General features: G+C 42.0%; 1 protein-coding gene across 6 annotated transcripts in view; it reads left to right on the top strand.

The window, feature by feature from the left end:
* The window catches only part of HIVEP1 (HIVEP zinc finger 1), a 165,685-nt gene that overhangs the window by 110,149 nt on the left and 32,642 nt on the right, over positions 1 to 22,894 (top strand). For all 6 annotated transcript variants that reach the window (XM_075921249.2, XM_075921248.2, XM_075921256.2 and 3 more), the window contains one exon: positions 15,210 to 21,196. In XM_075921249.2, coding sequence (XP_075777364.2) covers positions 15,210 to 21,196 — 5,987 coding nt within the window. The remainder of the gene's footprint in view (positions 1 to 15,209; positions 21,197 to 22,894) is intronic.

Raw genomic sequence — 22,894 nt, 5'->3', positions numbered from 1 at the left:
GCTGCTGAATCAGGGACGCCTGAGGCAGAGCAGCTGGGGTGCTGCCAGGTTAGTCCCGTAGTGCTGCCCCTGGGTGCTGCAGGACCAACCTGGCAGCACCCCAGCTGCTCTGTCCCAGGTGTCCCTGATTCAGCCGCTGCTGAAACTGACCAGCAGCGGCTGAATTGGGGACGCCTGGGGCAGAGCCAGACTATCGGAAGGGGGGGCTATGAGGGGCCTGGGGTGCATCCCCACCCCACCCTAGACCCCTCATAGCCCTCCCTTCCGATAGTCAGGCATATCTGATAATCCCTGGGTCCTAAAGGTGCCGGATTATCGAAAGTTTACTGTACTGCTACTACTACTGACTTGACTTCCAGCTGTTAGCCTGGACTGGCAGTTGGATAATTTGATAAGGAAATAATTGAGACACTTTTAAACAAAATATCTTTCCTAAGTAGAGATGAACTCTTCCTCTTGTAAAACATTTATTTATTTCGTTTTTGTTTATATGTCTTACAGTGACTAGTATGAGCTAGATTCTACTGGATTTCATTTGATGAAGCAATCAAATTCTTAAGAATATTGAAAGATAGAAAAGAATATTTGTCTAAAACAAGACAAAAAAAAATATGGATGCCTCCATATAATGATGAAGAAATGAATTAAAATATACACAAATTCACCTAAAGTTTCCTTTCCTTTCCAACTTACCAAATATTCTTTTCAGTATAGAGATTCTTTAGATAAGTGTCTTTCTTATTTAAAATAGGGTAATAAACTCCACATATTTACGAATGAGTTACAGTTTAGTAGTAATATAATTTATGTACCCTGCTTGTAGAGAAAAATGTTTTATGAGGTTGTTATTCATGCTGTTTTTTCAGCTGACAGTAATTTGCCATTGATCAGATTTATAAGTAAGTGTGCGTGTGTGTGTGTGTGTGTGTGTGTGTGTGTGTGTGTGTAACAATCCACAAAAAGAGTTTGTATTATATATGCTTTGTTTTCACTATGTAACGTAGTTCAAAAAAGAGAATTGTACTAGATCTTTTGATTACACACTGTGAGAAAAATAAAGATGCAGAATAGCAATATTTATAGGCAGATTTCTCTACCTGTGGACATTCCATGTTTACAGCATGTCCCCACTCTTCCTAGCATCTCTAATTCACTATAGAAAGCTCAGACTCTGTCTCTGTTTGACCAATAATACAGGTTCCCGTTGCCATCTTGTTGAATTTCATACAAGAACATTTGTTTCCTCCTATGTGACTTTCCTTGTGTGGCTCTCCATAGAATCAGCAAAGCTAACTCATTATCTTCCTTCAAATCTCTTCTTTAAATCTTCCTTTGCTATTGAATTGTACAAAATCCATGTCAATAATTAGGCTGCTGTTGTGCTGAGACCACTGCCTATCAAGCTGACCAATATTGTCTCATTTTTTCCTTTTACTCCACTGTGGCCTATCTGCATGCACTTGTCTCTTGTGTTATATACTTAGATTGTAAGCTCTTCAGATCAGAGGCTATGTTTTTGTTCTGTTTGTACTGTGTCTAGTGCAGTGGGGTCCTGATCTCCTAAATATTAAGATAATTTTAATAATATTTAGAACAAATCTCCAACTGGAAAACCAAGACTTTCACATTTAAAAATATCTTGGACTTGATTACATTGATTTGTGACAGAAGAAAGACCATTAGACCATTTCTAATTCAAATGAAATAAATATTCATTTATGCAATACATTGAACTTCAGTTTAACTTAGGAAAGGAAGCTTGCTGTTGTAACTAGGACTTTGTCAGGGTCTAATAATACAGGTTCATCACAGTCAGGCTGTCTCTCTTAGGACAAGTCACTTTACTGCTTTATCTCCACCTGTACAATAGAAATAGTAATACCTGTCTCACAGGCTACTGAGAGCCTTAATTCATTAATCTTTAGTAAGTGCTTTCAAATCCTTAAAACAAAAGTGCTAAAATAGTACAAAGTATTGTTGCTAATCACTAGCAAGAAAGCATATAGTAAATACAGATGCTGTCAGCATATCCACCCATACGTATTAAGCTTAGCTAGCTCTTCAGTGAATGAATTTTGAACATTGAGAAATAGGCCCTGAAAAGTTAGTGGCTAAAATTCTTAATGCTCCAATTTTATTTCATTTCCCTGTATGAATTAAGAGATGAATTGGCTCTAACAGCAAAATTGTGAATTAAGGTACATTAGAAATGTCTGCATTAGGAATATTTGCATAGAGTGTTCAGTCAGGTCTAACAAAACTTGAGAAATTAATGTACAGTATACTATAGAGTTTGCCTCATTCTGGCCAAGTATCCTTTGAAATGTGTGTAGTTTGATTTTGCTTTCCCCAAAGAAAGCATGTTTAAAAGAAAAACAAATCATGTCATAATGGAGACATAAGAAGAAGAACTTGCCATATTTAAATAGCTAGTATGGTGTTCAATAAGGACTTTAATCTGGTAAATCCTACAGTCCCCAATCTCATAAACTCTCTTGTACAGTTCATGTGTAAGATCACTGGTGAAATTACAGAAAGGTGCTCAGAGTGCCATTAATAGCATTGTTTCCTCCTCATTCATAGTGTGATATGCCGGGGGGGAGGGGCTGACAGACATCTCAGGCCCCTGGGTATAGTGGGGGAGAGGCAACTCCATGGCCCTAGAAGGGGCAGGACCATGGGTGAAAGGGTAGGGCTGAGAGGCTACCAAGGGAGCAAAGAGGGCAATAGCCCCAGGGCTCAGCAATTAAAAAGGGCCTGGGGCTTCCAGTCACTGCTGCAGGAGAAGCAATGTCCAGAGTTCTTTGAATCGACATCAGAGCGCTGCACGGAGCATGGCGTGGTGGCCTTCCCAGCCAGCCCTGAAAGCTGCCCAGAGCGTTCTGTGCAGAGCTTTGGTGGTGATTTTAAAGGGCCCAGAGCTCCCGCCACCTTGCCTCTGCGGTAGCTCTTTTGAATTGCTGGGCCCCAGAGCAACTGTCCTCTTCTCCCCACCCTCGTCAGCAGGCCTGTATATGCCCAGTGCCTGAGGAAAAACAGAGACCTAGGATGACACAAAGAAGGCTTAAGATAAAAATTTGGGAAAATGACTGATGATGATGATAGGCAGTTGAAATCATTTTCATGATCTACCATTATATGACCTGACTCTACACAGAGGCTGTTTGCCCTGAGTTTTTGTAGTTTTTTTGGACTCCTCAGTTGTTTTGGATAGTTTGATGGTAGTTTTAAACAAAAGTGCCTTCTTTCTATTTTATACTTGCTGGAGACTATGCCATTGCCTCTGGAAGATGGCCTACTCACTGGATCTATGCCTTCATTGCGTTCATTTCCTATTTGTAAGGAGCTTCAAAACTATAAAGAGTAAAAACTTATTTATTGTAAATGAAAGCTTAATTGAAGTTTTATTTCCCACTTTCACCATGAAAAGCTCTCATTTGGCAATGGGGATTTTTTTTAAGCCTTAAATTAACCTGTTTATTTTGTATGCTTACAACAGAACTGCCTTCCTTTAAATTTCGAAATGCTTTTAACAGGCAACCTAATGATTTGTGTAATTGTGTAATATGTTTTCTTTGTGTGATTTCATAAAGGCTTTGTTCTTGTGTGTAATTAATAGACACAAGTGGCTGTTAAGGGATTCTTGGTACATCAGACTACATCTGTATGGTATATTTTTCTAAGATATAAGCTGTACCACAAATAGGAGTCATAGGCTCGATGCAGGCATTATCGTATTATGTAGGTTGCTGCCAGGCTATAAGATTATAACGGTCTCTTCTGGCATGAAAATGTTTGGGTAGGTCTACGCTTACAGCAGCAGGTCAAGTACAGATATTGTATGCCCATCTAGCATGAGCGTAAATAGCAGCATTGATGGTGCAGCATTGATTAGAGCATCGTCAGGTATATATGCCTCTTCTGACTTTGTGTACACCCAAGCCATGGCTCCTATATACAGTGCTGTATTTAGCAGTGTAGTGACCAGTTGACATGATCATGAGGGATGGCCAGCAGGTTGGGGACTAAGGGGTTAACTATGTCCCTATACCTAACCAGGTAGCAGACACACAATAGAAATGTAGGCAGGAATTTCAGACTGGGACAAAGCAATTTTTGGTTTCTCTGCCTTTGTTTCTGGGCAGTTTCTCTCCAGATACTGAAGGGGACAGACATCGTGTCTCAAACTACCCTAGCTATCCATTCGTCCCGAAAGCTAGAACAAAATTAATTGTTTGGGTAGGATAGTCTGTGTGTGGCTTAAGGGTAACCTTCTGTCTGCCGCTCCCCAAGGCAGCACAGAAAACAAGAGGGGAAAAAACCTGCAAAGCTTGCAACTCAAAAGATTTTAAAATGCTGGGTTCTCAAAATCATCCCACCACTCTGCCACCATGTCAAGGCTAAATCCTCACTCTGGCACGCTGAATGCAGAAGTGGGGGCTTGCAAAAGTACCTCCAAATCTTATCTTTCCAGGCTGTGGTATAAAGCTTCACCCCAAAATCTTAAACACCTAGGTTTTGGGGATAAAAATCTACTGCCACCACCCAAGTAATGGTAAGAAAACCAGGGAAGAGATCACTTGGGAAATCTCAGCCCTAAAGTAAAACCAGGACACAAAACAATTAACCAATACCAGGTTAATAATAAAAAAGAGAGAGAGAGAAAACTTTTATTATCACCACAATACTCCTGTTACAAGCATAATGACTAGATGGAAAAGTCACCAATTAGTATACTCATGGGGGACTCTCATGGGCCAAAAGCTTAGTTACAAAGGAGAGAAAACCCCATTTCTAAATGCACAGACATCAGATTCCCATTCCCAAACCATAAAACATTAAAACCTAATGGATTTATCTAAACTTTGCCCTATTACAGATAGTGAAAAGTTTTCTTGGAGAGACACATGATGTCTCTCCCCCTCAGTATCTGGAGAGAAACTGCCCAGAGACAAAGGAGGGAGAAACCAAAAATTCCTTTGTCCCAGTTTGAAATTCCTACCTACATTTCTACTGGCTGCCTGTTACCTGGTCAGGTATAAGGATATAGTTAACCCCTTAGTCCCCAGGCTGCTGGCCATCCCTCATGATCATGACACCAGTGTTCTCTGTAAGCTGTGCGAATATGTGGCCCTCCAGAAGAGATTCAAATGCCATCCGGCTGATTAGGTTTGTTTCTCCTGGTAGTGCACATTCACAAGTGCCTCGATGCACATGCAAATGTATTAAGCACATGAATGGAAAAGATTAGAGGGCACATTGGTAATAACCCATTGCTGGAGTTTTTCCCCACTACCTCTTCCCTGCTCACCTTTGCACCATAGTGAGCTTAGATACAGCCTGCCTTTCATCCTGCCAAGTAGCTACATGTACCCTATGTGTGGCTGCAAGTGTAGACAAGGCCTATGATTCTGCGTAATTGAAAATGGAGTGAGCAGCAGACTTGTTAGATGACCAGCTGCTGCTGCTAATTAGTGTGACTTACGGGCATCCTTTTCATTTTCAAAACTCTTTATCAGCTTATTCCTGCTCCCATTGAAATAAAGGAGAAAATCACTATTGACTTCAGTGAGAGTAGGATTAGGCCTTGCTCCTTGCTCAATATTCCCATTTTACAGATGGGGCAGGGGAGAAACAAGAAGGTGGTGAATTTCCCAAGGACACAGATAGGAAGCATTACTAGAGCTGGGTGTGAGGAGGTACAAGCCCTATTCCAGACAAAAACAGGTTCAACAGCATCATTGGGATCAGGCAGCCCCACCCCACCCTGCAGCATTTCCAAGGTATGCCGCTATTGGAGCAGGCACGTTAAAGGGAGACAGTGCAGAAAGCCATAGCCTGGGGAAGTGGATAGGCCTCTCATCTTCCGCTTCCAGAAAGGAGCAGAGCAGAGAGCCAAGATACTTTGGTAAGCCAAGTGATAGGACAGGTGGCTGGTGGATCAAGAGAGAACAGAGAAGCTGGTGCTGCTCTTTATTTCTATTAATTTAGTATCCTTCTCTTTGTTGCCATGAAAACTGGGATTAGGAGTCTGATCTTGGGGAATATGCAAGAGGTCTGACCATACAGACTTTAGCTAGTTGCTACAAGAGTCCCTGGGCGGGGACCTAGAATAGAAGGAGGGAAGCTCCCCAATATAAGAGATGGACTGACTAGGCCTGGGGCTGGGCTAGGGCTGTTGATTTGGTGTAAAATGCAGGGACTATTGGATGAAAACTCTGGTTTATCCCAAACAGGCTGAGAGTAAAGGTGACCCCGCTGGAGGGCCATGTCACAAGGCAATGGGGCAACCAGCAGGACCAGAGGTGAAAAAAATGTGTAACTTTGTACCTAGCCAAAATGTTGCGCAGCAGCTGGTGAATTTGTTTGCCACATTGGGATTCAAACTCAAGAGTTGCTAGCTCCCAAATCTGCTTTGACCATAAGGCTGTGTCTATATCTGCTGCTTCTATTTTGGAGGAAAATCTATTTTATTTTATTGTTTATTTAGTAAATGCACTGTGTAAACAAATTCATTGCTGGTGCTAGACGAAGCAAGGGCTGGTATTATGACAATTTGAGAGAGAAACAGATTTACAGTTGTAAAATTAACATTTCATCCTCTGAAACTTTTACGAAAACTTTATCACATTCATATGATGTTAGAATAACAGTATTTTGACTTTTTGCTGGTTTTGAGTAACAGTTCAACAAAAGAGATTTTAGGATGCTCCTATTATATTTTTTCCATGCCCCAGATGTCCAGAATAAAAAAAACTTTCTGATCATAAACAAGAAATAACTCCTTCAAAACTAAAGCTGTGCTGCAGAGTTAAATCTGCAACAGTATTTTGTGTCCCACCAACCCCAGGCTGAGGATATTTGGTTTGCTGTGATGGCAGATATGCTTGTGCATGTTGTGCTGCCTTGCCGATGTCCCTGTTTATGTAGTCCTTGTGAGCTGGTAAGGTCTTGAAATTGTGAAGAATCTAGCAAGAAAAGACAAATGGCATGAAAGGCATTTGTGTACCTCAGAATGTAGACATCTGCCTGTTTAGCGACTTGTTCCCATTGTCCTTAGTGAATTCTCCCAGGAGTATAAAACAAGTATACACATTTTAAGGCTTCTTTACATTGCCGGAGGGGTGCAAAGGAGCCTTATTGTAAAGGACAGTGTGGCCTTATAGAAATGCATACGGTTATTTAGGGTATGTCTACTCAGCAACATTATTTCAAAATAACGAGTGTTATTTCAAAATAATTTGGTCCACATCTACACAGCAGGCGGTTATTTTGAAATAATATTGAAATCCTGTCAAGCTGGAGGACTTCTTACTCCGACTCCTGTAAACGTCATTGTACGAGGAGTAAGGGAAGTTGGAGGAAGAGTGCTCTATTTCGAAATATGTGCCGTGTAGACACTCCCAATTTCAAAATAAGCTATACAATCGACATAACTCAGTTTGTGTAGCTTATTTCAAGTTATGCCTTGCTGTTTAAATGCACCCTAAGTGATTAGAACTGGTCTAAATTTTCGGACTGAAAATATGTCCTGTCCAAATGTGGTCCATTAACTGTTTGCTACTGACCTTTCTGGAGATGTTCAATAGTCAATATGAATTGTCGTTAGTCCCCAGCCCTCATTTGCTCTTGAGTTGCCAATGGAGTAACATTGAGCATATGGCTGCATATGTTTGTTGACTTATAACTGAAAGTAGAGGGTCAATATTAGCTGTGTTATTATTAGGCAGAGAGGCTATAATAAAACTACCAAAATAATTGAAACTGTATGATTATATTAAGCAATAATATATATATTTTTTAAAGACAGTATTTCTAAAAGCGCACCAAAAGAGTAAAAATAAAGTTTTCAGCTACCAATTTAGGAGAAAGATTGGATGGCTAAATACAATTCAAGGTAGTTGCAAACTGTTAGCCATCCAATCTTTCTCCTAAATTGGTTGCTGAAAACTTTATTTTTACTCTTTTGGTGCACTTTTAGAAAGATTGTGTTTTTTTTAAATGTGTGTGTGTGTGTGTGTGTGTGTGTGTGTGTGTGTGTGTGTGTGTGTGTGTGTCTGTCTGTCTGTCTGTCTGTCTGTCTGTCTGTCTGTCTGTCTTTTTGGTCTTAAATGTATTGTGTTTCCACTAAAAAAAAAATCAGAGAAAAACAGTGGCTGGGTTTGATCCGACACAGAATTTAAAAAAATTGTCCAAAAACAGCGCTTGACTTCACAGGGCAGTCCTGGGGCAGCTGTTCCCCCCTCTCTGGCTCTTGGGTTGCTGTTACCCTGATTCTGGGCTGCTGTCTGCCAAGCTTTGGAGCTACTGCCACTTGAGCACTGGAGCTGCTGTCTCCCAATTCTGGGGTGTTCCCCGGTTCTTGAGCTGCTCTCACAATGGTTCTGGAGCTGCCCAACCTGTTCAGGGGCTATTTTCCCTCTGGCTCCAGAGGTGCTGTTCTCCCAGCTTTTAGGCTGCAGATCCCTTCCCCCTCCCCCCCCCCCCCCCCAGCTCTGGGGCAGCTCTGTCTCACCCTCCCCCCCGAGCTGCTGCTCCCCCATTCTGTGGCTGCTGCTCCCCAGCTCTGGAACTACTGTCTCCCCTCTACACACAGTCTGAAATTGCTGGCTCCCCTCCCTCCCTCCCACACACAGTGGGGATGCTGCCCTCCCCCAAACTCCAGGTTCTGGGGCTGATGCCCCCCCTTGGTCTTGGGTGGGCTGCCTGCAGGAGCTAGCAGGGGTGGCCTGCCGGGGGGGAGCAGAGAGCCAGAGCTGGCGGGGGCGGCCTGTTGCATCAGCCACAGTGGGAAGCAGGCAGCAGACCACACACAGAGCATGCCTACAGGAGCTGACAGGGGCGTCCGCATTGGCGATTCCACAGGAGGGGCAAGTTGAAAATCCCATGACAGACAGACAAGAATGGTGACAGCTTAATAGAAAGATTGTCTAGATATGAAGAAGTTTACAGAATTTTAACATAAGAACATAAGAATGGCTACACTGGGTCAGACCAAAGGTCCATCTAGCCCAGTATCCCATCTCCAGCAGACCAGGGACACCGGGAGCAAAGCCTCTGAGGACGCCGGCAGTGGAGCATCCCAGGAGCTCCTGGGCTGCCCCGCTGCCGACGCCCCTCCATGGCTTTGCTCCGCGTCTTCCTGGTCTGCAGACCAGGGAGACGCGGAGCAGCTTTTCTCGCCCCGGAGTACACGGGCGGCGGGACCACGAGGTCCCGCAGTCTGTGTCCTCCGGGGCGAGAAAAGCCCTGTTCGTACCTGTAAGTCGGGGACTGCCTGTATACCCGGCGTATAAGACGACCCCCGATTTTTGGGGGATGTTTTTTAGCATAAAAAGTCGTCTTATACGCCAGAAGATATGGTAAATACTTTTCCTTATTCGCTTTCTCCACACCACTCATGATTTTATATACCTCTATCATTTCCCCCCTTAGTCTCTTCTTTTCCAAGGTGAAAAGTCCCAGTCTCTTTAATCTCTCATCATTTGGGACCCATTCCAAACCCCTAATCATTTTAGTTGCCCTTCTCTGAACCTTTTCTAATGCCAGTATATTTTTTTGAGATGAGGAGACCACATCTGTACGCAGTATTCCAGATGTGGGCATACTATGGATTTATATAAGGTCAATAGGATATTCTTCGTCTTATTCTCTATCCCTTTTTTAATGATTCCTAACATCCTGTTTGCTTTTTTGACTGCCGCTGCACACTGTGTAGACGTCTTCAGAGAGCTATCCACGATGACTCCAAGAGCTCTTTCCTGATTAGTTATAGCTAAATTAGTTCCCATCATATTATATGGATAGTTAGGGTTATTTTTCCCAATGTGCATTACTTTACATTTATCCACATTAAATTTCATTTGCCATTTTGTTGCCCAGTCACTTAGTTTGCCGAGATCTTTTTTAAGTTCTTCACAGTCTGCTTTGGTCTTAACTACCTTGAGCAGTTTAGTATCGTCTGCAAACTTTGCCACCTCACTGTTTACCCCTTTCTCCAGATCATTATGAATAAGTTGAATAGGATTGGTCCTAGGACTGACCCTTGGGGAATACCACTAGTTACCCCTCTCCATTCTGAAAATTTACCATTTATTCCTACCCTTTGTTTCCTGTCTTTTAACCAGTTCTCTCTTATCCCATGACAACTTAATTTACGTAAGAGCCTTTGGTGAGGGACCTTGTCAAAGATTTTCTTGTACTGGATCCCCCTTGTCCAAATGTTTGTTGACCACTTCAAAGAACTCTAATAGATTAGTAAGATATGATTTCCCTTTACAGAAACCATGTTGACTTTTGCCCAACAAATTATGTTCATCTATGCTTCTGACCATTTTATTCTTTACTATTGTTTCAACTAATTTGCCTGGTACTGACATTAGACTTACCAGTCTGTAATTGCTGGGCTCGCCTCTAGAGCCCTTTTTAAATATTGGTGTTACATTAGCTATCTTCCAGTCATTGGATACAGAAGCCGATTTAAAGGATAGGTTAGAAACCCATTGTTAATAGTTCCGCAATTTCACATTTGAGTTCTTTCAGAACTCTTGGGTGAATGCCATCTGGTCTCAGTGATTTGTTACTGTTAAGTTTATCAATTAATTCCAAAACCTCCTCTAATGACACTTTAATCTGTGACAAGTCCTCAGATTTGTCACCTACGAAGGATGGTTCAGGTTTGGGAATCTCCCTAACATCCTCAGCTGTGAAGACTGAAGCAAATAATTCATTTAGTTTCTCTGCAATGACTTAATGACAATAAAGTGCTCCTTTTAAAATGTTGTGCGCGGAAATTTTTAGTGCAGAATGTTAAAATTTTTGGCACAGAATTCCCCAGGAATACTAAGAGTGGTATGATCCTGTTTAGATAAAGAAAAGGTATGGATGGACACTTATTTCAGAAAAGTGCCTGTGGATGATGATGTTCAAGAATAGCTGTTCCTGAATAACTCCATGTGTACACAAGTCCGCAGTATTACCCGTCCACCTACCATTTATTGGCCTTTTGGGGGGCATCTGCCTCCCTCTTTGAGCATTAGCAGGCAGTTTGAAAATCTTCTGTCAGTGACCTACTAGATTATTTGTAAATGTTTGCAAGGGCGAGGAAGCATCCGTGTACAATTCTTAGTTTTTGCTGTGATAACTAGCAATGGTGCTGCTTGAGGTGGTGATGTGGGGTCTCAGCTTGGGGGGGGGGTATGAGACAGAAGGCTGGGGGCGTGGGGTCTCAGCAGGGAGGTTTGTGAGTAGGTTGGGGTGTGGGATCTCGGCAGGGCACTGGGTGAGTTGGCTGGAGGTGCGGGGTCTTGGCTTAGAGCGGTAGGGGCCACTTACTAGTTTTCACGTGGCTCCCTGCACCATAGCTCAGGCACCACCTACCGCTGCGTTTTCAAATCTAGCTGATTTGTTTTGCATTAATCACTTGAGTTAACTATGGTGGAGTTTGCCCTCACCTGCAGTGTTGGCTGTGTTCACTTTGGTCAGCCTACCACCAAAAAGTTGTAACAGACACAGAGGGTATGTCTACACTACCCCGCTAGTTCGAACTAACGGGATAATGTAGGCATACCACACTTGCAAATGAAGCCCGGGATTTGAATTTCCCGGCTTCATTTGCATAAGCTGGGCGCCACCATTTTTAAATCCCGGCTGGTTCGAACCCCATGCCACGCGGCTACACGCGGCACGGGGTTCGAACCAGCCGGGATTTAAAAATGGTGGCACCCGGCTTATGCAAATGAAGCCCGGGAAATTCAAATCCCGGGCTTCATTTGCAAGTGCGGTATGCCTACATTATCCCGCTAGTTCAAACTAGCGGGGTAGTGTAGACATACCCAGAGAGATTTGCAAGTTAGGCAGTGAAAATGATTAGAGACCCAGTAAGGTTATGTGTGGAGAGAGACTGAACAGATTGGGACTGCATCGTGCTGCCAGCGGACATCCCCCTGCACATGCCAATGCTACACATACCAATGAATAAATGGGCACAAATTGGGGGTGCTTGTTTCTCATACCCTGTGCCTGCTCTGCTGAAGACATGTTTAAAACTCCCCTAGGGCACCTAAGGCAGGCATAGATTTGCTGCTTCCCCACGGCTTGAGTGAGTGGGGTCAGGGTGCAGAGACCACCAAACACAGCAGGGGCATGCATGCCTGTGCTGGGGTTGTAACAACCCTACCCCGCACTTTCACCTTCTCTGTGCAGCCAGGTTCCAAATATCCTCTGACCTGCATGCGGCCCCACTCTCCCTCATTTCCAAAGGCTACCAAGGCTCCGCCCCTCCTCATTCCCAAAGCTTGCTGAGTGGGTTCGTGCTGTCTTGGCTCCCTAGCTGGTATTTCTGGAGATAGACAAGGGGCTCCGGCCCTTCCCCTGCCTCTGCCCCCGCCCCCAGCTGCTGCTGCCTGCATCTCCTCCCCAGTGGGGGGCCCAAGTAGCTTGGCAGAGCGGCCGCTGCGGGATGGACTTTGCTGCTCCCGCGCTCCTGCACCCCTCTCCCACACCCTTGCCCCACCAGGGCTGGGCCCGCAGCACCACTGGGCAGTCACACCAGGTCTGACCCAGTATGGCTGTTCTTATGTTCTCTTGTGCAGAGACTCACTTCTGACTCCCTACCAATGGGATTTTAAGGCTGCACAACTCCCTGCCTTACTCACTCAGATATAGCCTCAGCATGCAAACTATCAAAAAAAGGCCAGCATCTGTGCTTTGCTTTCTCCCCAAAGGGCCATGACCAGTGTATTGCCCATAGTTGTAAATTATCACACAATGCTTCTAAGTAAGCACTTTTATCCTTGAGATAAATCCATTGCAGAGAAAACACATACCAATAACAGTTGCGATACACATGCTAAAAATCTTACCAGAGTTCACTTTCAATGCCAACTAAGGGCTGTGGTAGGTTTTAGTCATTCAAAACCCACAATTAGGTTTTCCCCTGTGGTTACAAGTTCACAGTTGTTTTCTCTCCAGAAAAAAGTCTGGACAGATCTAGGCTGGGCCTTTTATCTTGCCTTCTGTAACAAGTAATCAACGGACAAGGAACTCTCTCCTCAGGGTATAGCTTTAAAAGAAGGTGGGGGGTTTGCATAGCCAGAGTTGGGGACTTTTATGTTCTCCAGTCCCTAAAAATTCCCCAAAATATCAACTTAACACTTACCCAAAAGTCCATACTTGTCTGGAACATTTTCAATGTATAGGTTGAACCTCTCTCATCCAGCATTCTCTGGACTGACAACATCCATGGTCTGGCATGATTTTAGTTAGCCCGGTGTCCACTTATCATGGGTGTAACCAAATTTCCTGTGGTCCCATAAAGTTTGTTTGCAGCCACTAATCCTGGCTTTCAGTGTTCAGCTGTTATTTAGCTCTAATTTACCCCTACATGTTTTCCAAGAGCCCAGTAATCAGTGGAAGTATTGTTAATAGTACTAGACAATGTTGACCTTCTGTGGTTTGGCAAATTCTTTGGTTTGTCACTAGTCAGGTCCCAAAGGTGCCAGACTAGAGAGGTTCAATCTGTAGTCTTTAGAACTAGGGATATTAAGCATGTAATTTGTTAATCATATAGTCGACTCATTTTGTCGACTATACTACTAATTGATAAGGACAAGCACTGTAACCACTCAGTTCCGGCTCGTGCCTGGTTCTGGGAGTTAACCCCACTGCAGCTCTGCAATAAAAGTATTTTAGAAGCCAGGGAGCAGGCAGCCCAGCTCAGTCCCAGCTTGCGCAGGGAAGTATTATTGCAGAGCTGCAGAAGGAGGTAGTCCCTGGGACCCGGTGCAAGCCGGGACTGAGCTGGGTTGCCTGCCTGCTGGCTCCTAAAATATTTTTACTAGAGAGTCACAGCAGAGGTGGCTCCCAGAACCCAGGGTGAGCGGGGACTGAGCCAGGCTGCTGGGCAGCCCTCTAAACAATTTATTGGCAGAGCCGTGGGGAAGGGGGAATGCATGTAGTTGGTAGCAAAATTGTTTAGCGGACTACACTAGTACATCCCTGTTTAGAATTCCCAGCTCTTACATCTGTCACGTTTCCCCCACAGAGATTACATACAATCCTGGCCCAAAATAAGACATAAACATAATACACATAGTACAGGCTATTTCAGGAAATTTCCCTATATATCAAACAGTGTTTTCACCTTCTTGCCATTTAGATCTACTCCTATGCCATATCACAGTAGAATCTAAGCATATCTTTCACATTAATTTATCTTTAAAACATCCCTAATGAAGCAGGAATTATTTGGAAAATACCCGTTTTACAACTGGGAACCAAGGCACAGATTAGGTGTGAAATCCACCTCCATTTAGCTGAACAGGAATTTTACCATTGACTTAGATGGGGCCAAGATTTCTTGTGAAGGGTATGTCTGCTCTTCATCTGCAAGCAAGCCTCTCAGCTCATGTTTGCAGACTTGTGCTAGCAGGACTTGATCTAAGCAGCTAAAAATAACTCTTTAGAGCCCCCTCCTGCAAGCTCCAGTCTGAGCTGCAACATCTCTTTGACTTTTCAGCACACTAGCATAAGCCCTGTTGGCACAAGTGGACTTGGACTAGGAGGCTCAGTCCCTGACGTACTGTAGATATACTCATAGTGACTTGCTCGAGGCCACACAAGAAGTCTGGCAGAACCAGAAACTGAACCTGGATTTTATGAGTCCCTATAACTGTGTCTTAAACACACAACCATAAATTTCCAATGAGCAAAGTTGAGTGATGTGGTGGCAAAAACAGCAGTGTCCAGTTACGCTTCTCATTAGAAGCTGAGAGAGGTCTTGCAGCTAAGAAGACAAAAGGTTAACAGTGAGAAACATGGGGCTGGTTTTAGACATGTTAGTAACACAAGTCAGAGATTCAAAATCCAGTTCTTGCTTCTCAGGACAACAGGCATAGGTTTTAGCATGTTCAGGTCCCTAAAAATGAGAGATTCTGGAGGGAATCCGCTCCAGCCCTACTCTGCTAGATAGTCCATTTTAGGTTCAGGATGAGAACTGTATTGGAGGTGACTCTCAAAAACAGACTTGTTAGTTTTTCATTCCACTACAAATTACTCAATAGTATTTCAGTTTGCAGCAAAATGCTAGAATATATTGAAATGTTTTACTAGATTTGTTAAAATGATAGTAGGTTATTACATTGTTATGTATTTGCGTTGTAATAATTCATATAGTGATGAATTTACCATTTCTTTTTCTGTTTTAACAGATATCACAGAAGCTGGCAGCAGAGGAACCTTAGATACAGTTAAAGGCGTGAAACGGAAGAAGATTGTAACTGAAAACCATCTGAAAAAGATACCAAAATCGCCTTTGAGAAACCCCCCTCAGGCCAAGCATCATCAAAATGTAGAGGAATCTTTATCATCTAAAATTCTTCCTGATGCTTCAGAACATCTACAGGCAAAGAATCAGTTACCTATACAAAATGGAAAACAATGTTTGAAACAAAATGGAGAAATGCTTAATAGCAAGATAACTAATGAAACATTCAAATCAGAGACATCGATGCAGACAAAGCTTTCATTGTTACATAAGTCTTTGGATTTGAATAAATGGACAGCAGAAGACTGTGATACAAGCCAATTAAACTTGCCAGAGAGGAAGCCTCTCTCTAACTCCTTGTCAAGTAAATCAAAGACTGACAACAATGAATGTATTACTTTTGTTGATGGTAGTACTTCATCCTCATGTAGAAGTACGGCATTTGATGTCTTATTAAAAGCTATGGAACCTGAACTGAACACCTTAGCACAAGAGTGCGCTCCTTGTGGGATGCAAATAGAAAAAGTGAGACCAAGTAAAACTACAAGCACCTCTTCAAGTCTCACATCCAATACAATGAGTGTCCAAAATCATTTTGCTTTGTCACAGCAAGAGTTTGTAGCTGGATCACACTACTACCCTTGTACGTCACATAATATGCATGCAGTAACATCAGGGAAGAGTGAACAAGCACAGACCAAGGCAATTTCTCATTCACAAGAACAATTTATAGCTAATACTGGACAGCAAAATCAACAGTTTGTTGTGTGTTCAGGTTTTACTAGATCACTGGTACATCAGCAAGGTCAAGGTAACCCCAAAGTCCCTCAGATATACAGTATAGCAGTAACCTCTTCTGTAGTACACTCCCCTTCTTCAACTGTTACTCAGGTTTTTCCTCAAAACCAGCTAGTAACTAGTTCATCTTCATCTTTGTCAATTAATCCATCTCATTCAACACACTTACCTGTAGCTCCCTTGTATAATTCAGCCCAAATAGCATCAGTTGTCAACCATGGTGTAGAACAAATATGTAGTCTTCTGAAAGACCAGAAACCTAAAAAGCTAGGAAAATATGTTTGTGAGTATTGTAATAGGGCTTGTGCCAAGCCTAGTGTTCTCCAAAAGCATATCCGATCCCATACAGGAGAGCGACCGTATCCGTGTGTGACGTGTGGATTTTCATTTAAAACCAAAAGTAATCTGTACAAGCACAAAAAATCTCATGCACATGCAATCAAACTTGGACTTGTCCTACAGCCGGACTCTGGCAGTCTGTTCCTATCCCATGAATCAGACAAAGCTCTTAGTATTCATTCAGATGTGGAGGAAAGTTGTGAGAGTGAAGATGAAGGCACTGCTGATGAAAGACAAGATGATCATGGATCCTTAGAACTGGAGCCTGCACAAATAGTGAAAATCATTTCAAATTCTGAAATGTTACGGAAAGGTAGCCCCATTCCACTAAGCAATCCAAACTGTATAATAGATGACTCTTCATTACAGGATACAGAGCCACGAATTAAGGCAGCTTTACCTAAAGTAGTAGTTCATCCTGTGAATGTGTCTCCTTTAAGGGCTGATAGTCCCAAAGTAACAGACTCCACAGTTGAGCTTGCTGCAGCACAGAGACAAGGAGATTTTAAAATTACAAATACGAAATCAAATGTTACACCCATGGCCTCTTTGAAGGAGACAGATGTTAAGCACCACCAGAAAATAGAAATGGGTCCGTTAGAAGAACAGCCTGGATCTGCTGTAGGAACAGTGCATGCACAGCTACAAAGACAACAAGCAACTGACTGTTCCCAGGAACAAGGAAAATGTCTTTTGAGCCCTAGGAGTTTAGGTAGCACCGATTCGGGTTACTTTTCACGTTCTGAGAGTGCAGATCAAATAATGAGTCCTCCAACTCCATTTGTCAGGGGATTGCCCATCTCTGAAAAAGACCCAAATAAAAATTTGCCCTCCATGCCACGAGTAAGTGCCACAGTGGCATCTGTTGTACAAACAGCTTGTGCTGAAAAACATTTACTTCTCTCTGGTCAAATGCGGCCACCAATGGCAACCAAAACACTTGAGGAACGCATCTCAAAGTTAATATCAGATAATGAAGCTGTAGTGGATGACAAACAGCTAGATAGCGTGAAACCTAGAAGAACATCTCTTTCAAGAAGAGGCAGTATAGACTCACCAAAATCGTACATATTTAAAGACTCCTTCCAGTTTGATTTAAAACCAATAGGAAGAAGAACTAGTTCAAGCTCTGACATACCAAAGTCTCCTTTCACACCAACTGAGAAATCAAAGCAAGTTTTTCTCCTGTCTGTACCATCCCTTGATTGTTTACCTATCACCAGAAGTAATTCTATGCCTACGACCAGCTATTCAGCTGTACCTGCAAATGTAATACCACCTCCTCATCCAATTCGAGGAAGTCAGTCATTTGATGATAAAATTGGCTCTTTGTATGATGATGTCTTTATATCAGGACCTGTTGCCCCACTGCACCAAGGTGGACATACTCGCACCCTTGTTAGACAGACTGCAATAGAAGACTCTTCAACTAGCGAAAGCCGCGCTCTTGTGTCAGCCCGATCTGTAGAAGAAAGTTATCATGGATGTAATTTATCTAATGAACTCTCATTGCCAAGGAGCAAGTCCCTTGCACAAGTATCAAATTTGGAAAAAGTAAAGAAATCTCATGCAGGGCGAGGGACAATGTTTGAGTGTGAAACTTGCAGAAATAGATATAGAAAACTGGAAAATTTTGAAAACCACAAAAAATTTTATTGTTCAGAGTTGCATGGACCAAAAACCAAGGCAGTTATCCGAGAGCCTGAACATAAGATAGTCCCCGGCACTACTCAACCTCAAATTCTGCACTACAGAGTTGCCAGTTCAACTGGTGTCTGGGAGCAGACACCGCAGATAAGAAAAAGAAGGAAGATGAAAAGTGTTGGAGATGATGATGAGCCACAGCAAAATGATACTGGCATACCATCAAAGAGTACAGAGGGTCAAAATAAGTCAGGAGATTTTCCTAGCGTATCTACTAAACCTAATGCAACAATAGTAGTTTCACAACAGCATGGCAGCATTCCACTTCACAGATCTCAAATTCAGCTTGTGGCTCGAGGCACAGAACAAACCACTGAGCAAAAGATCTCTCCACCTACAGAAAAGCAGGCAAGTTCAATTACACAAGAAAAGCTAGAGTTGAAAAGACAAGGAACTGGAATTTCAGTAATACAGCACACTAATTCACTGAGCAGACCCAGTTCGTTTGAGAAATCCGAATCTTTTGAAAGAGTGTCTCCAGTTGCTTTTCAAGATGTTAATAAGGCTGGGAAGCACCATTCTTTGAACACAGTTGTAATTCAAGAGGAAAGGCATTCTCATCTGAATACTTCCCAGCATCGTCCACCAGTGTCTGCAGAAGTGCCCAGAGTGGAACTTCAAGAAAGTCAAATAGTCTCTAGTGAAAGAAATACAGTAATGCAACCATTAAAGCTAGTTCGTCAACATAACATCCAGGTTCCAGAAATACTGGTTACAGAAGAACCAGACAGGGACCAGGAAAACCAAATCAGTGATCATGAAAAAACAGAGAAGTTTAATTGGCCTCAGCGTAGTGAAACTCTGTCAAAATTGCCAACAGAAAAACTTCCACCAAAGAAGAAAAGAATCCGATTAGCTGATATTGAGCATTCTTCGGCTGAATCCAGCTTTGACTCCACGCTTTCTAGAAGTTTAAGTCGGGAGAGTAGTTTATCTCGCGCCTCTAGTTTCTCAACTTCATTTGATAAAGAAGACATTTCGAAAACTGAGAATCCTTCCAAAATAGACCTTAATAAATCAACAGAATTCCTTACAATTCCTGCTGGCTCAAATATGCTCGGTGTGCCTGCTTCTTCTTGCAGAGAAATGAGACGTGCTGCATCAGAACAAATTAACTGCACACAACCATCCATGGAGGTTGTAGATTACAGAAGTAAATCTTTTGACTGTGGAAATATGTCTCCATCAAAACCTAACTCACTTGGAGAGAGATCCTCTCCAAAATTGTCTTCTGGTTGTGGAATTACTGGACATGTGCCTCTACTAGAAAGGAGGAGGGGGCCACTTGTTAGACAAATATCTCTAAATATTGCTCCAGAAAACCTTCTGCCTCAGGTTAAATCTTCATCTTCATTTCAAATATCTCATACAACGGACATGTCCACAGTGCCAGTTCATAGGCGGCAGACCTCTAGTAGAAATTTAGTGGAGTGTCCTTCAAGTTCGCAGCACTCACAGGTTTTCTCTAAGCCTTTGCATGAGTTTCAATCAGTAACTCAGAATTGTAACCCTCTTAGCCTGCCTTCTGTCCAGCAACCATTAGGTCCTGTTTTGCATAATCAGGTACAGCAGCCCTCAACACAGCATTCACAGACTTCTCTTAAAATACTGTCACCAGGCGAACAAGTAGACACAAATGTCTTTTCTTGTCAGTCTATTGAAAAGGAGCATTACTTTGCTCCCAAATATCAGCTTCCAGTTAAAGCACTGAATGTAAGTAAGTCATACTCTTCAAAACCAGTAACAACTGCTTTCCCAACACACACTCTTCAAAGTCAAATTGATGTGGACCAGAGTGGAACTTCATTAGCTATACCTACTAAATTAGCTGACAGTATATCTAATCTGTATTCAGTGCCTCCCTTAAAACATAAGATATCTGAAAACTCAAGTGGTCAAATACATCACATTTCACCTTTTGTGGTTCCTGTTCGTATTCATAGTAATGTTCCATCTTATGGGTTTGCTACTGTTACACCTCTTCCCCAAATTTTAGTGACCCAGGATCAGGTAAATCAGTCTGTCTGTAAAACAAATGTGACAGTGCCAACGATAGAAGGCAAAACTCCGCTGCCAAAATTAAACAGAGATCATCAGAGGGTTTTGCCAAATCCACAATCAGCATCTGTAGTTGATCATTCATTTTCTGAGATCAGAAGCAGTAATTCACCTTTGTCAAGTTCCTTGAATATTATTCAGAAATTTCCAGTTACTGGACTCTTTCCCCAACAAGAAGCAGCAGCTTCAAGTAAACGCATGCTGTCACCAGCCAATAGTTTAGATATTGCCATGGAAAAACACCAAAAGCGTGTTAAAGATGAAAATGGAGCAGCTTGCATAACAGATACTACATCAATGTATCCATTGAACATTCGAGCCACTGACCAAAATAGGCAAAAGAAACCTGTTTTGGTGCGACAGATTTGCACGACAGAGCCTCTTGAAGGTCTCTTACTAGAGCCTGATCTTATTCCACAACATGAAAAAAGCAGTGAAATTAGCAGTTCACCAGATGTGCTATTGACTGACCACCATTCATCTGAAAGTATTAAATTTGGAGTTTCTGAAACCATTAAGGAGTCCTCAGAATTTGAAAATCTTGCATCTTCACCTCCAAGTTTTGTGGTTAGAAAGCTAGCTGAATCTTCTGCAGTGAATAATGAGAATTCTCTTCGGAAGGCTTTAGGTAACAGTCAGGAAAGACAGTCCCCAGGGGTTAATAAGGAAGGAACGCAAATTAATAACCAGGGCCAAGCAAACCCTGCAACTACTCTGTCTGTGACAAATGCAGGGGATACACAACTGTTGTCATTTCCAAGCCTAAAGACTTTAACAAATTTTTCATGGTGTTATCTATTAAAAAGTAAGCCATTACATTTGCTACAGAATGACCAAAAAACTTCAGCATATTCTACTTGGACTATTAGTCTCAACAATCCCAATCCACTTGGTTTGTCAACAAAGGTTGCTCTTTCCCTCCTAAATTCAAAACAAAAAGATGAAAAACCACTATATACTCAAGCAATATCAACTAATTCCAGATCCGATGTTTTGGTCTACTCAAGCAAATGGAGGAACAGCTTAACCAAGGTAATTAAAGTATAGTTAATGTATATTGATTCTAAGCATAGAATTTGTTTATAGAGTACTTGCTTTAAAAAGTATACTGCAGTTATGTTTTGAATAATGTATTGTGTGTGGATTTTTTTCCAATATTATTTATATGCATGACATGTTTGTGTCATAGTTGTGCGAGGATGCACTACTATAAAGATATGCTATTTCAGTTTTTAAACCCCCCTTTTCTAGGGGTGTTTCACTTTTCATAAAACACTTCTTCCTAGGTTAAAATTGGCACATAGACTTCTGGATAGAACTCCATTTGGCTAGCTTTATATTGCAAAAATCGCTTCCATTTAAATACTTTAACACCTTCCATATAAAAGCAGTGTTGTTTGTAAAGGAAAATTTTGCAGGTAGTATTTGACCATATAAAGTGAACGTTATTGTCTGATGTAAACTAGTTCTTTCAGATTAAGCCGTTAGCTATGAGTGTGCTACTAACTCTTTTGACATCATTGCTAGCTGAAACAAGGTTGCTGGGAAAGAGGGAGAGAGGGAGGATGTACTATTTCCCAACCACCACCAATTTGATTGTTTAGAATAGATGAAATAATTGCAAAGATGTCATTTAAAATGTTGTTACTGCTTTCTTAAGAATTTTTACTACTCTTTCTATTGATTGATGTTTTTCCAAAGATCCCATTAAATCTGTAGAGGTAAGAACATGTTCAAAATAATATACGTGACCCACAAAACTATGAATAATACCATTGATATGGAATCAGCTGGAAAAGAACCTTAGCCTCCTTAAGTAGCTTATAGGTCCTCAATAGAAAACCCTAAAACTATTCAGCACATTTGATAGCTTCCAACTGAAGAACAGCCCCTGACTGAAATAAGAAGTTTAAGGTTGAAAAGTCAGAACTCTTGAGGAATCTTGTATACTATCTATCTACTTAGCGCTAATGTTTATAGTGTTTATTTATGTGATCACCACAAAACTGTAAAAGCATTGAGGTCTGAGAGTTATATACAATTCTGGAAAGGGTTCTTCAGGGCATGGGATTGGGAGTGGGAGGACTCAGGACCAGGGGGTAGTGGTGCAGGAGGAGTCAGGCCAGAGGGCTCAGGGCAGTGGGCTGGAAGGCTGGGGGCCAACTACGATGGATATCAGCATTACAAGCAGCTATATAGTTGCCTGCTTGCCTCAGATACAAGAACAGCAAGCTACTGATAAATACTCATTATCAGAATATAAAATTACTTTTTTTTTTTACTTTTTTCAAATGAAAACAAATAGAAATTTATCTTTTCTGTGGGGGAGGAAGGAGGTCAGGGGGGATTTAAGTTACACTTTTGTGTGTCAAAAGAATTTCAGTTGGTTTTTGCTTTAAGAATATTTCCACGCCCTTCGTCTACCTTCCTTCCTCAAAAGTTAGCAGGTGTAATCATTAAAAATTAACTATTCTTTAAGGTGCAAGGTGATAACATTTTTAATGCTTTCATATACTATAAAGATGTGCAATGGCCATGTATTTCAATGTTTGTAGAACTAACAACATGTCTGTGTGCTGATTTGCACTGAATTTAGTGTTCTTTGGTAACTGATGTATCTGAGAATAGATTAACAAGACTCTGTACCCTAAGAATTTTTCCATATTGATGGTACATCAATAGTACTGTATATTATAAATTAGCAACTAGGGTCATTGTTTATCTAGCCTG

The sequence above is a fragment of the Pelodiscus sinensis genome, chromosome 2 (genome assembly GCF_052426305.1).
Source record: "Pelodiscus sinensis isolate ZL-2025 chromosome 2, ASM5242630v1, whole genome shotgun sequence".
NCBI classification, from domain to species: Eukaryota; Metazoa; Chordata; order Testudines; family Trionychidae; genus Pelodiscus; species Pelodiscus sinensis.
Note: the sequence above shows the minus strand (reverse complement) of the source record. Positions and strands in the feature narration are given on the sequence as shown.